The 15,831-nt window shown below is 30.1% G+C and overlaps 2 protein-coding genes across 7 annotated transcripts; both read left to right on the forward strand.

The window, feature by feature from the left end:
• The first annotated feature begins 372 nt into the window (after window positions 1-372).
• On the forward strand, window positions 373-11,306 carry LOC122401303 (activating transcription factor 7-interacting protein 1). 5 transcript variants are annotated; one of them, XM_043403396.1, is made up of 15 exons: window positions 376-625; window positions 4,213-4,550; window positions 4,684-4,794; window positions 5,203-6,594; window positions 7,505-7,869; window positions 7,958-8,218; window positions 8,302-8,622; window positions 8,689-8,833; window positions 8,918-9,102; window positions 9,185-9,274; window positions 9,601-9,658; window positions 9,756-9,829; window positions 9,913-10,012; window positions 10,087-10,256; window positions 10,335-11,306. In XM_043403396.1, the coding sequence occupies exons 2-15, from the start codon at window positions 4,286-4,288 to the stop codon at window positions 10,428-10,430; spliced, it is 3,633 nt and encodes a 1,210-aa protein (XP_043259331.1). In that variant the 5' UTR covers window positions 376-625; window positions 4,213-4,285; the 3' UTR covers window positions 10,431-11,306. The 5 variants fall into 5 exon arrangements, with proteins under 5 accessions (XP_043259307.1, XP_043259331.1, XP_043259314.1 ...); XM_043403372.1 differs by having other exon boundaries at window positions 373-625; window positions 4,684-6,594; XM_043403379.1 differs by lacking the exon at window positions 376-625 and adding an exon at window positions 3,853-3,923 and having other exon boundaries at window positions 4,684-6,594.
• A 728-nt stretch (window positions 11,307-12,034) lies between these two features.
• LOC122401334 (probable E3 ubiquitin-protein ligase RNF144A) lies at window positions 12,035-15,182 on the forward strand. 2 transcript variants are annotated; one of them, XM_043403423.1, is made up of 6 exons: window positions 12,035-12,069; window positions 13,338-13,907; window positions 13,984-14,146; window positions 14,231-14,553; window positions 14,640-14,888; window positions 14,979-15,182. In XM_043403423.1, the coding sequence occupies exons 1-5, from the start codon at window positions 12,040-12,042 to the stop codon at window positions 14,874-14,876; spliced, it is 1,323 nt and encodes a 440-aa protein (XP_043259358.1). In that variant the 5' UTR covers window positions 12,035-12,039; the 3' UTR covers window positions 14,877-14,888; window positions 14,979-15,182. The 2 variants fall into 2 exon arrangements, with proteins under 2 accessions (XP_043259358.1, XP_043259349.1); XM_043403414.1 differs by having other exon boundaries at window positions 14,640-15,182.
• The last annotated feature ends 649 nt before the right edge of the window (window positions 15,183-15,831 follow it).

Genomic DNA, 15,831 nt, shown 5'->3' on the forward strand with positions numbered 1-15,831 from the left:
TAACATTTTTAATTTAAATCACCATGCTTCTAATAAATCATAGAAATAAATAGTTAGAAATAGACTAGGTTTTAAGGAGTAAAAAATATATTTACATGTTTAAAAAATATATCGTTAACACTTAATTGTTATCGATTTTACATACTTACATATACTCTTAACAGAAAAGTGTATTTTGGTTTCTAAGTAAAAGTATTTTGCATATTTCAGCTAATATCATAAGTTCTGAAAGTATTTTGCGTCATAGCGCATGCGTTGTTAAAATTTTCTGAAGTGCAAACCACACTATGTATGTAGGTCGATAATTCTTACACACATTTTTTCATATAAAATTTATAGCAAGTAGGTTTATAATTTCATACGCGTTTCAAATTATAACAAATCGAAAAATATGAGCTATTCAATTCAAGTTTTAACCTTTTCCAAATGGATCGCGTATGCAAACGGTTACGAATAAAAGTGGCAACGTTGCTCTTCGCTTGTTTAGGTTGCGGTGTTGCAGATACTCGATGTCGGGTATCACAGTGTATCTTCGTTTCTGGCATTTATCGTAAATATAACGTATTTTTGTAAGACAAAGAACATGTGCATCACTGATTGAAGACCATCTGCATTATAACATAACGTAAGTTCATCAGTTGTGTACATACTTACATGTCACAGTTCAGCAGTGGGTCACTCTGTTTTTCTGTTCTAAATCGTTATAAGATCCAAATTGTTACACATATTTACCCAAAATCATGGGGAAATTTGACGTCAAAAGGTTTTGTGATAAACATTTTAAAAATAAATTTGACAATTTGATCTCTTAATGAATGTAGTGAACCAAAGATGATAATTTTGAAACATTCCATTTCGAAGGAATAGTAAAAGTAATTTGATAATTTACTTGATATAATTTTCACGATGTATAAAAATTTGGGTCTGAAGTCCCAAATGTAACGATCGAGGCCATTGCAGATGTCATACTATATACGAAAAGCTGCCATTTTATATAGCATATGAACGCCATTTTGTTGTCCTTTCATACAAAATGAAAGCTGGCATTCTTACATGTTTCTACGCAGATGTATAACATTTGAATTGCGGTATATAATGCAATTTAATATAAAATAGAAATATAAGAAAACAAATTTAACGATTCTAATAAAAATTGTATACATAACAATTATATAACATTTAACATATACTAAATAAGTATTATACAAATTTTAATATTTTAGAAGCACTTCTTACAAAAATATTTAACATGCAATCAAATTTTAATACAATTTATACAAAAATAGTTCTATTTGCATGTATTATTTACAACATATGAAATTAATATCCCATGAGTTTAATTAAATATTTCGTATATGAAAAAATATGAATTGAAATTTTTGTTAAAAATGCAGAATAGTATTTTTCTTAATGGACTCGCAAAATCCTTTAACCTTTAAGAAACCTACCGGAGAGATCTAGTACTTATTTAACGACGCATTATAGAGGGACTGACCTTGAGATCTACCATTTACGTCCTGATTTATTTTGAGTATTAGTTTCAAACTTTATTATCTTAATAAAAAGAATTATAAAATACAAAAAAGTTCAAATTATAAAATGCAATTTTAAATGGATCATATAATTTATGTAACTCGATTGTTAATTCGGTCAGTTGCTAATTATTAATATTTTTTGTAGATTATTGTTGTACTTGTTAATTGGCATAATATCTTCTATGATTTTTTGTTTCTATGTTTTCTTTGAGTAATTATTTTTTAGTGATACATGCTGTACTCTTCTACACATGCGTAGAACGTGACGCGCATGAGTAAAGCACTAATAAAAGAACATTTGGTTACTGTAATACAAAATTTTTACAATATAAGTCACTACATTATTATTGCGTAATTAGGCATTTTTTTGTTTCATGTATTTCGTGTAATGTAATAAAAAAAAACACAAATTCAAAAAGAAGTTTTAATGTCTTTTATGCTTTATTTCGATTATAACCTTATTTTATCTACTGAAAAATTATCACAGATAATGATGTTAACGTATAAATCATAAATTCTTTTCCAAAATAGATAAAATATTTAAACTATGTTGCTTAATTTAAACTACAATGATATACGGGAACGAATATTTTTCGATGCGTGGGAATTATGAACAATCTCTGAAATTCGAAATAGATCTTTAAAATCGATCATTTTGATGAGTTATAAAATTATCATGTTTCTTACTCCCACTCGGTGAGCATAGCGTTGTATTACCAGAGTGACGTATGTTGACCTCGTCAGTGAGCGTGGAAGGGGAAGGGAAGGGGTGGGGCTACTTATCAAACGTTCAATATAAGAGTACTTGCAAATTACAAAATAGTATTTACGTACACTTATTTTAATTTTATATACACTTCTCTGAAAAATAAAATGTTAATATTTAATTAGTTAATCAATTAGTATCAATTCTACAAACAACACAAAAAAGGAAATATATTCGAAATAAATTTCAAAATTAATATTAATTTTATTTAAGGTTAATCAAACTTTTTTATAGTTTGTAAATATAATTCTATGATACAATTGTATCAATAATAAAAATTCAAGCCAACAAAATTAATAAAAAATTGAAACTAATATTAATAGCGCGAAGCATTAAGTAGCATTAAGTAACTTAAAGATATGAAGAGAGTGGGGGAAGTTGTAAGCATGACCTTGTTTTTTAATGGTAAATGCACACTTCGTTAGAATTTAAGGGTAAGATTTTCACGTGAAACTTTACATATATAGGCTATTTAAATATTTTTGACATGAAAGTTCTATTCCTTAGATTTTATTTATATTATTTTATTAGGAATTAGTTTCACGGGGGGCAAATTACGACGCCATATTGGACGACTTCGTGTACATTCGTTGACTTTCGTGTGGACGCATGTCGGGGCCTATGTATGTTCAGCAGTACTCGTTCAATAGACAAGTTTATCGGGAATCCCGCCTTTCTGAACATAAACTTTTGTAGTTCAAATTAATTTATTTAACATTATTTTAATGTGGTTATCTATTATAACTATTTGTGTTGTGTACCTTTACTTGTATTAATATTAATACAATATTTCTGACTTTATTAAACCCTTGGAGCTTCGTCGGTGACCTGAACGTATAGATTGTTTGTTACTGGATTAAAAATTTGCTTAATGTATTATGGACAGAAAATTAAGATTTTTTCTATATAGTTTTTGCAAAGTAATAACATACACTTGTTTGACAGTATGAATGATACACGTGTTATGTGAAATACAATAGCAGTCGTTAGCAATATAGCTTCAATCCGCCATTTTTATTAGTTGAGTACTTATGGGCCAGGAACGACACATGTTGGCGCGTCATCGAGGGGCCCGTATTACATTTTCCTTACTTATATTTAAAAAAATTGATTTTTGTATCTGATACATTGTGATAAGTGTCGCTGTTAATGCTGTTTAATAATTTCGCGCACGAATTATACATTTAATATAGCCTGACATCCTGTAGAAAACATTGATTTGGAGAAAATGTGAATTTCTAATACCTAGTGTTATTTTTGCAATGAAAGTATCCTTAATAAGTATGGATATCTTTTCTGTGATTATTTGAATTCATACAAGCCTGATTGCACGATCAGTTTTTTTATGCATAGTGTCTTGTTATTTATTAAAATAGTACAAATTAAATAAATTATTTAATGTTATGGTTTAATAGAAATAAAAAATACTGTAATACAGGATTAGACTGATTGTAATTTTACGTTCTTTAGCATTAACATTTGGTTTTAAAATTCCTATTTTATAGAATATCTCAATATATAATGTTATATTACATTTGTAAACTTATAACCATAAATAAATGCAAAAAAATATAAGTGAACAGTAATAATAGTTGAATTCTGGAAGACGCTATTTATTAAAAGTAAAAAATCCTTCTATATTTCATTTTTTATAACAAAATGTAAAATGTAGTTTTGCAGCATATAATATTTCATATTCAATTTATTGAGTTTTCTCATTTACATTTACGATGTAAATGTTTAATCTATACGTTTTATATGTATTTAATCTACTTTTAATTAATTCAAAGATTAAATGAGTAAAGATATTTGTTACATATGCTTATTATATGTATAATCAAATATTTTAATATACGTAAAATCATTATTTCACTTTACAAAATGATGCTTCAAAAGAATAATCATTTACAGATCAAAGAATATTAAATTTTGAAGATAAATGGATGGCCTGTGACATTGCCTTGTGTATCTCATCTTTTCTATAATGGAGGCTTTAAGAAGCGATACAGTACATACTTCTGATTCTATACGTTCGTTGTCTTGTATCGGTACACATCATATTGATGAATTATCAAAAGAAAAAGAAGACGAACTGTTATATGGAGCAGGTGATGATGGCGATGAAGAGGAAGCTTTATCAGATGACAGTATGCGTTTGAGACTGTCTGATGACGACGATGAAGCTGAACAAGAGGTTGTGTTGACAACAATTTTACATAAAGAAAATAAATTGAAAGATGAAACAGTTGGTAAGTTTTGTATCTTATATAAAACACTAAAGTTGATTTTTCTTTTAAAATATATAAGCACTTATACAAAATTGTAATATAAAGTTTATTATCATATTGCAGACAACATTAATTTATTTTATTTGTATTGTAGCTGTGATGTCTGGGAAAAATCAAGATGCACAAGCTTCTCCTGTTCCAGAAATAAATTTAATACAACACGGTGCAACTGCGAGGGAAATACGTGAAGAGGAACGTTGTGCAGGTAATATTTCCATGGATGACAAAGTAGTAACTGATCATGAAAAGGATAACAAAAGAAATAAAAATGGATTGATGAGGCCAATAATGAATAACATGCCTCGTTATATGTGGTCAAGTTATGATTTTCAACGGAGGTTTGCAAGTACCCCTCACTCTAGTGTCAATTATATTTCTTATACCAGGCATTGTTATTCTGCACGTAGAGGACATAATAGAGGTCGTTCATATGATTACAATAAAAGATTTCACAATGCATTTCTTCCTTTTGAACGAGGAAGAGGATATTATAATTCACATTATAAAATATATGGCAGTAGAAAACAAAAGAAATCTTTTAAATCTGCTGCTATGATGAAACCTAATCCTACAAGTGAATTTGACCAAAATCTTGTGTCTTTTTCAAATACAGACATATCTTCAAGAAGTGAACCTGACACCAGTGTTAAACATAAAAACAGTACTGACAAGAAAAATGGAAAGTGCAACGTGTTAGATAGTGAATCTCCAATTAGTAGTGACAACAGTAATGCTAATTTAAATGAATTACCTAATAAAGATCTGGAAGACACAAAAGTGGATGACCTAAACAAAGTAAGTGTTACTGGTACCACTTCTGTCAATGATCCCTTGGAATTACAGCCTAAATTAATAGTTGCAAAGGAGAGTTCAGAAACAAGAACACCATCCAATGATACTAAATGTGAAGATATTACTACTATCGAAACTAATAGTATTAATGAGTCTTATAAGGAAGAAATTGTAAATTCTATGATAAACTCCCATGATAATGATGTGGAAACAATTAAAGAAGATAAAACTAGCACTAATAATACTAATTCTGATAGCGATAAATCTAACAATCTTAAAATATTGGAAAAATTATTGACTGAAAATACAAAATGTAAATCTGACAATGATGAAGTTGTAGAATGTACCAAAAAGGTCAATAAAAATAACAAACAAGGAAATGAAACAATAAAAGCTACAACTGATTCAGATGTGAATGAGAGCGAACAAGTTAAACATATTCATAAATTAGGAGAGCAAGAAGTTAATGAGAGTCAACAATCTATAGAAACAGATCAGAGGATAGAATTGACTGAAACCAATTGTAAAATTGTTTTTAATAATTTAAAAGAAAAGATTATTACAGATACTGAATCAACAGTAAATGAAGAAGTAACGAATCTTGAAATAGAAAAACTGTTAGGAGATGAGAAAAAAGATGCTCCTGTGCAAGGCATAACGTCAAAAGGGGAAAATGAAAATAACGATCTTAAAGCAAATGTTACTGCATTAAATAATTTAAGCAGTATAGAAGGTGATAAAGAAATTGAAATATTACAAAATAATATACTACTTGAACCAATTACTAATGGTGTAAAATGTGATAAAGACCAATTAAATGATAGTGATAATAGTACAAATTCTTCTAAATTACTTCAAGTACTACTTGTTTCTGAAGATCGGTTAATTAATTCAAAAATTAATCTTCAGGAGCATAAGAAAGATACTGTTGAGGAAAATGTAGAATCTACAGAGAAAGATAGTTCAGCGATAAATTTTGCAAATGATATGGCAAACCTAACTAAAAACACTGCATCTGGATTGGATGAAAATGATTTACCTAGTGTCAAATCACAGGATGTTTCATTAGGTCTTGTTATTGATGTAAAGGACAATAGTGGTGATAGTGACAAAAAAGTTGTTGACGTTCCAGTAACTGTTAAAAGAAGGAAAAGGCGAACAAAAAAAATGATTGCCGCAGCGCAAGAAGCTGCTGCCGAAGAAGATAAGCAAGGTAGGACATATTTTATGTCATAGAAGTAAATGTAAATCTATTGCCTTATATTATATACGTACCTAGTTTTCATAACATAGAAAATGATAGGTGTTTTTATTTATTTTTCAAAATATTTACTATTAATCCTCTGTTATCATTACTTAACCGAGGAAATAATATAAATATTGTAAATTACGATAAAACATTTCATTATTTCAACTGAGTTTTATGTACTCCTCCAATCTTTTTTACATATATATTTCACTCTAAATTAATTATACTTCTCTATTACACCTTATTATTAATAGATCTTCATATGAAAAATGAAGTAATTAATATATTTTTATAAAAAGAAATCTATCATTTTTAAACATTTGATTAGCATTCATTTTTTTTGTTCACACTCCTTCAATCTAAATGCAAATCATACTTCTGAGAAGTTGATTAACACGCACAATTAAATTCTATGATGAAATCAAAAGTTGATACCAAAAATATATTCAATTATAACAAAAATACTATAAAAAGTCACGTTTCCAATAGCAATCACAATATGCGAAATAGTTATCATAATATACCATGAAAGGGGAAATTAAAGAAATTTGAGTTATACCAAATAATTGGAATAACTAAGGCATATGACTAGATCAATGAGAAATAAATAAATGTATATAATATTTTTGTAAAATATTTCACATCTAAGATTTTCATTTGATTTTAATTATATATATAATTTTTACAATAATATTGAAATAATCTCAGAAGTTCAGTATTAGAGGTGACATATTTCATTATATTTTTGAGGTGTACTTGCTTATATTTAATCTTTAACCAATTATCCTTTTATGGTTGAAATTATACAATTTATTCTTAGATTATTTGCTGAATTTGTAAGTTATTTGGCTTTTATTACAATGTTCTGTTATAGTTAAAGACAGTGGAAGACAGAAGAGAAGAACAGCTAAGAATGCAGAAGAAATAATAAGGAAGAAATTTCTTAGTCATGACAGCGATTTAGAATCGAGCGATGGCTCCGATAAGTTTGTAATTGTAAATCATAAAATAAACCAAGATGCGCGCCCTTTATCTCCACCTTCTTTAAAGCGCAACTTTACCGAAATTGATAGCGTTACTATGAACGGTAGCGTTAAAAAAGTTAAAGTAAATTGTGAAACTACATCCAATGAAGTAGTAACAAACGAAAATAATTCTGATAACATTAAAAAACTTGACTACGTTCACAAGTTCTTCAGAAGAGATCTGAAAGAGAAACTGCCAAAATTGAAACAGGAAGTATGTTGAAAATATATGAATTTTTCCGAATTATTTGATAGTATCGATAATAAAAATTATATGTTTTAATTTTAATACATTCTTAAAGGAATTAGAAGAACTCTTAATACAGAAGATTGTTGAAACGATCACAATGCGTGGTGAAATTGGTAAATTAAGAGAACAAGCTCGTATATCGGAAAGAAACCAAGAAGTAACGCGTGCGAAATGTCAGCAATTAACAAAACAGATTAAAGATTTTGAAATGGTTTTAAGTCGTAATGCCGCGGATCGACGTGCAAATAACGACAAACCTATACCGCCAATAAAAATCAACAGATCTGTTGGATTACAAGTTAATTTCATAACGGTACATGTTAACGATTTAATTAAAATATTTTGACAAAATTTTCTAAAGCTTAATATTACTTATATCCTATTATCTTCGCATAGGATCACGGAATGCAGAATCTACGACAATTACAACAGAATTCAAATATGAAATCCATACATGTTTCAAATAGTAATAATACACCAAATACATCTAATGAAACAAATAATGCGACTAGTCCGAGGAGAGGAATTAAAGTAAGATCTCCCAGACGAACCGAATCAGTAGGCGGACAAACTGCTGTGATCTCACAAAATCATACTCAACCACTAAACATTATGTCAACTATAACTCCTGCAGCTTTGGTCGTAGCTAAACCTGTAGACACACAACATACTTTAACATTACCTAATCAGTCTAATGTTCAGCAGATAATATCTAATGTAAGTACTTAAAATTTGTTATGTATGGATTGATTTGATAAACAAATGTATCGGTAATTATTGCAGCCACAGCCACAACAACCAACGCAAACTGTAGTCTTAAATGGGAAATTTCCGAATCAAATAAATCGTCAAAGTACTACCGTAAATGTTGCAAAAGCAAGAGCAAACGATCTAATCGATCTTACAGACGAGGAAGAGAAAAGTAAAGGTATGTAAATTTTCGTTTAAGATGTTATTTATTTTGCAGACACCGAATGAAAAGCTGTATTATGAAAAACTTTATAACTTATAGTTGCTGCCAGTATACCAGTTGTTACAACTACGATAACCGATCAACAAATAAATTTAGCACAAAAAACACAACCTTGCTTCCAAAGGGTGATACAAACTATTCCTGGAAATGTAGCTATAACATCTCAACCTCCTAGTATAAGAGTAGTACAACCTGCTAGCCAACCGACACCTACTGCCTTAGTGGTATGTGATATAGTAATATTTGAAGATTCGTAATCGGCATAGTAAATGTTTATATAAACACTGTATACAATTCTTTGTTTAGAATAATATGAACGCTCCTCGATTAGCGTATGTGATGCAAAGTGGTGTAGGTCCAACAAGACAGTTATTAATAGCACCGAATTCCAATCCGGTAATGTAAATGATCTATTGGCATACTTTCGTTAACCCCTTCCCGTGGCATTTACTTGAAATCCGGGCCCAAATGTGTAGACGTCAACGCGCAGTAAACAGACCAGACTGATACTAAACTGCTTTGTGACAGATTATAAGAATCGTGACCAACTCTTGTTGACGTACTGATAAGAACTAAAACTCAAAATCACGATCGTGATTTGCTGTCAAAATCTTCATCGCGAGTTAGACCCGTTAAAGTACGAGAAGGGGTTAAAATGAATTTGAAGAATTCTAGTATACGCAATTATTTTGTAGTCTAACATCCAAAATTAATTACCGTAGATGCGGCCAGTGACTTCTTGTAACAGAGCATCGTTTTCAACATTAACATACAAAACTGGTAATTTTATTTTGCTGAAATAAATAATATAATATAATATGTAAATGTTATAATGATCAATATAAACAACGGAGATCCAATTAAATTCTATTTATAGGAATATCAACAGTTGCAAATGGAACAGTTAGAGTTTTGACTACATCAGCTGCTTCAACGGTACAGTTAAATAAGGTACTGTGCGTTTTGAATTGTTTTATTTTTTTCGTTTAAATACGTATAAATGTTTTTATTGTTCTTATATTTGTTTCTTTCAGCATCCTGCTCCTTTACCAGATACACGAAAGTATACTGTAAATCCTGTTTGGAAACTTCCACCGCCAGCTCCATCATTGAAAATTTCGAAGACTTCGAATGGTGTGTTACGGAATTTACATATATTAAAGAGCTTAATAAGTGGTATAAAAATAAAACGTTCACTGTTATTACAGGCATAGTATTATCCTGGAATATGAATTTGTCTGATAAACATGCAGATATTGCTAGTTACCAATTATATGCGTACCAAGAAGTTGCTGGTATTCCTCCCAATACATCATTGTGGAAAAAAGTAGGAGACGTTCGAGCTTTACCACTGCCTATGGCGTGCACTCTTACGCAAGTAATTTGAATAATTATTTAGCGATTACCATGAATTATATCGATACTTTTAATATCGATAATATTTTTTTTTTCACAGTTTTCCGAAGGCAATAATTATTACTTCGCAGTTCGAGCAGTTGACACACATTCCCGAAAAGGACAGTATAGCACACCTGGCAATATTTCTTTATAAAATATACGACCAATACTAAGTTATTGTTTTAATCTTACTTTTAACGCACAGTTATAATGTAACAAATCGTGTCTCATATAGCAACAAATTTTCCCTACAGTCTTCTAAATTATCATTTTATTTATCGCATCTATTGCATGTAAGATAAATTTGACAAAAAAATTACAGGAATGTTTGTAATCAAGAAGTGTGTTGTATAGACTACACATACAAATGAATCTGTTGTATAGTAGTATTCCTTTAATTGTAAGTAATTATTGATCATATAATTGATGGTAACTATGATATGATTGTAGTTTACATAATTTTTTTTTTTTCTTTTTTATACGCCTCTTAATTTATAAAATCAAAAAATACAATTAATTCTGACAATGTATAGTCTATCATTCTGTCTTTGCTTAAAAATTGCAATATAAGAATTTTATAAAATTTTTGTATCATGTTTCATGAAGTATTATTTATGTCACCCGGAAGCATAAAATAATTCTAAAACGGTTTTCTGAAACGCATACATACGAAACTAATGTCAATAACGTTGTAGCAAATCTCCATGCCTGTACAAGAGCACAGAAGATATTCTAGTCAACAAAAAAATTTATTATCAATTATTTTAATATTCACATCTGAAAGACTGCTACCAATTAAAGACGAACATGCAATTGCTTAAAAGTCTGATATCGATATTATTATTCACTGGAGGTGTTCATAAACGTGGCTTCCTTGCGTTACATATTAAATAACGCTTGTCTTAATCATTTCATTAAATTTGATTTACTTTCATTGTTACTTTGTAAACAAGTCTTGCTGATACATAATTTGCTCAATTTTTATACAATTGTAATAAATCTTGGAATATTAGATTTCCATTATATAAAGAAAGGCCATGAATCAGTATCTGTAAATATTAATGTCTATATATTCTGACCTTTAACATTTGCAATCAGAATGTATATGATCTATAGCATAATTATCTAATACTTTGTTTCTAAGTTTCAATCAGTTTTGTGTGATAAGAATGTATAATAAAGTGATTGTTCATTTTTTATGGAAGTTTGTCATGAAAAAACAATTCCTATAATAATTTTTGAAGTTTTAATCGAATAAAAAGACCTTCGTAGAAGATCAACCGATTATTTCGTGGTAAACGTGGAACATATTAGTTACTTTGGTTAGTATTAAGATAATCAAATTCTTATAAAAGTGTATACCATTTTGGGAACTGTAAACACTATTTATCTTATTCTGATACCTCGCTGAATTAACAAATTTTCGTGAAATTCGTAAATAATTTTTATGTTTAAATGTTACACAACATCCAAAAGATAATGATAACATAAAGATGGTAGACGATGTAAACGCTTTACTAATTTCATATTAAAAAGCGCATCTTTTTCGTTATGTTTTTTTTTTCAATAGAATATGTAAAACAGACGAAACTAAAGGATATTATTAACACGATTTTAAGTTAAATTTCCCGCTCTTTTGTACATAATTTTCTATCGTATACCAACAAGAATATCAAGTTTTTTGAATTGTTAATAATGCATATGTATGTATATGCATATGGAGTTTATATTTTAATTTCGTCGTAATTAATATACAAATCACAATGTGCAAAGCGAACATGAAACATGGATTGGTGAGATACTTTAAATTATTCTCGGATTTTATTCGGTAGAAACATCGTTTAAATTCCATTTATCTGTTTGAACACTTGCATAAATATAATTATTAAAATTACATTGGTGAATTTGCGAAGCACGATATGCAATATTAAATTATCAACAAAAACAAATCAAGTACTATGAACAGATTAAAAACCTATTATATCGTCTTCAAATTCGTTACATTCGCTCGTAGCAATAATTTAAATTATATCAGTAAAAAATAACCAGTAAATATTTTAACAAATTGGGGTACTACTTATGGTTGTTTTTACTGGGATGAGAAATTCAACCAGAAACGCTATATCAAAAATTTACTAGCGTATGAATACTAGTTTAAAAGAATTATTATTTTAGGTTTGTCATAATATTTTGTCACTGCCCGCTGCATTTTTCGTATGCGTAAAGCGAGTCGGAAGGATATAATATTATGTCAAACACAAAACCAATTGCAATTTCTGTAAAGATATCACAGTACAGACGCAGTGATAATCTTTTTTTTCGATATTCTAAGAAAAAGTGTAAGCAAGTGGGGGCGGAAGTAGTTAGTCGGTAATTTGTGTATACTGTTTGCTGTACTTTGTGACACAGAACATGAATAGTTCGTGAAATTATTAAAAAATTATAATATCAAAGAATATGCAAATAGAACAATGTTTAAAGTGTCGTCGATGCGTGTTCTCTCGAATAATGGATATCTGTGAAATATTGCGTAGCAATTTTCTTACCTTTGCAATATATTTTGAACTGACAAGCACAACATAAATATTGTTTGAGCATAGTAATACTTTCCGGACGTTTCGCTAGCAGAGTTTGTGTATTGTTACTTTGCTATTATTTTATTTCGTTGGTTAACTGTCGCGAATCATACTATTTCTGAGATTAAGTAAAGAATTTTGAACGTCAGCAGATTTGTATTAAAATGCAACTGTTCTGCGAACGTATAGTATCGTTTCTATTTAGTAAGAATCGATCTTCTTTCTAATTACCTTGAAACTACATGAAGAAGAACCATGAGAATTATAAAGAAGAAAATGAAATGTGACAAGCATTGTGAAGTTATGCCAGTATGAGCAGGTTGAAATATGCACTATCAAATCATTTTATGGGTGTAACATTTTTAATTTTAATGATTTATATACATATTTTGCCTTATGGCAAGTGCTGCTGCAAACTGTCTAGAAAAAGTCATTAAGCACAGTTCTTGTCCGCAATTGGTAGTGAAATCTACATTGATAAATAGGGGATGCCCAGCCTACATTCGCTCGTCGTACGACGAGCTCCACTAATGGATATGGGTACTGCCACCAGCTCTGTGACATCTGTAAATCCATCTACTAAAATTGCTACCAATCAAAAGAAAGTTGACAAGTCCAATAAACTTAATGGGGTCAGATTGCCTTTGTTGCGCAAAGAAGCAAGCGTTGTAAATCTTTCTTTGACAGAAAGGACCGCATTAGGGAAGGGAATAGATACACCCTTGCTTAGACCTGAAAGTAGCGCAAGTTTGGAAGCCCGTGGTAGTAGCTGGCTGAGTGTAGGCCCGGGAGTATTAAGAAAATGTGAAACTGCAGTGGGATTAAGTACTTCTGCGTTGGAAGGCAGACCCATAAATCGCAGTCGAGTTTGTTCTCGATGTTCCAGTTTGTTATCATTGGCGTCCAGTTCACGCTATAGTTTAGCTGCAGGGAATTTTGTCCCTGCTGGTTCTCAGCAAACACTTGGACGGATACTTTGTAAACTGTGTCTTATCGATACCTCTCTTTCCAAAACATTTAAAATAGAAGGCTGTGGTTGTTCCTATTGTAAAGATGTATGTGTAATCTTGTTTTTGGTATATCTTCTAGGCACTTATAGGGATGAATATTATATCTATTTTAATGTTGTAGTGTATGAAAGCATATGTTGAGTTTGAGATCGAAGAAGGTGCATACGAAATTAGTTGTCCCGATGCGCAATGTGAACATGGAGCAATACTTTCCATAAAAGAAATAACAAGTCTCGTTAGTTCTGAACTTATGGAAAAGCATCATAAATTTCGATTGAATAGAGGTGTGTAAAGCTCGATACATGTTTTAACTTATTGACGTATACGTTCTGATGGCCAGATATAATAATTTTATGTATAATCTATAGATGTGTCTATGGACAAAGCACGTGCTTGGTGTCCGCGTGCAGGTTGTGAAACAATATGTTCGATAAATGCTACTGGATCAAGTGGAACTGCTATTGGACCTGTTCATTGTCCTAATTGCTCTACAGATTTCTGTTCTATATGCCGAGAGTCTTGGCACAGTGGCCCTTGTTCCGACCTCTCATTAGGTATACCATTTGATGGCGATCATATCAAATGCTGTCCTATGTGCTCTGTACCTATTGAAAAGGATGAAGGATGTGCTCAAATGATGTGCAAAAGATGTAAACATGTGTTTTGTTGGTACTGTTTAGCTTCTTTAGATGTAAGTATGTTCATTCAGTATGGTAACAATATTAATCCGTTTATTTATTAAAAATTTTTTATTTTACGATTCTTCAAATATTATAGGACGACTTCTTATTGCGACATTATGACAAAGGACCATGTAAAAATAAATTGGGTCACTCGCGTGCATCGGTTATTTGGCACAGAACACAGGTCATTGGAATTTTTGCTGGATTTGGGTTACTTTTACTTGTTGCATCACCATTACTTTTATTGGCTGCACCTTGTATTGTTTGCTGTAAATGTCGTGTATGTGGTTCATCCAGACTTGAACAAGAGGAAGGTGATACTACAACATAGGCACTTTAAAAGGTTTCTCAATATTCCTGTAATTTCTCTTCAGTATGATAAGCAGTTAAATTACATTATTCAATATATGAACGCAATTGGTGACTTATATAGATATACATTGAATCTGGAGCATCGTATCGCTGTAATAGAGGGAATGCGAGAAATGTAACATCTATGACTCACATAAGATTCCGTAAAATCCTCGTGATAAAGGAGTAGCATTCTAGTTTGTATTATTTAAGAATGTTATTTGTAATCGGAAGTTATTTTGACTGTTAACGTATTACTTGCAAATCTTTGAGCAAATGAAATATCTCCACGTATTTATATATATATATATATATATAGTGTGGTTATTTTTAATTAAGAAACTTACAACATTTACCGAAAGCTACTTAATATTTAATTGCACTTTAACAGTTATAAGATAGATTTTGAAAGATAGCAATGTGTTTTTTTTACCGATACCATTAATAACACTTACATTTAAACGAGTTTAATACACTAAATCATAAATACTCATGAATCTTGTTTATAACATTCCAGAAAATTTATATTTACATTGGATGTACTGCCATATCCAGAAGTATATTGATTTCTTTTTTTTTTGTAAATTATGTACCAAATAATAGTTTACTTCAAGATTTTTTTTTTTATAAATACGTGATTTGCTTTCTACAAATTTGTATCAGACTTTAACAATACTCAACATTATATTCGTGTATTTTTAATATTTGTTTGTTGTACGTCTAAAATAAAAATTCTGTGAGTAGACACGTATAAGTATAAATTAATAAGCGAGCAATGTATATCTATATGCACGTCTGTTTTGAATACAGCATAGCTAAGGTACAGTTTTATTGGCAGATTATTAACTCTCGATCGCATTGCATATCTTTTTCGTAACATATTATTTATGAGTGCTCCTCTGTTTAGATTGCAGAATTAATTACATGTATATTAC

The sequence above is a fragment of the Colletes gigas genome, unplaced genomic scaffold, assembly GCF_013123115.1.
Source record: "Colletes gigas isolate AHSC1104 unplaced genomic scaffold, ASM1312311v1 Colletes_gigas_Sc00002, whole genome shotgun sequence".
Classification (NCBI taxonomy): Eukaryota; Metazoa; Arthropoda; class Insecta; order Hymenoptera; family Colletidae; genus Colletes; species Colletes gigas.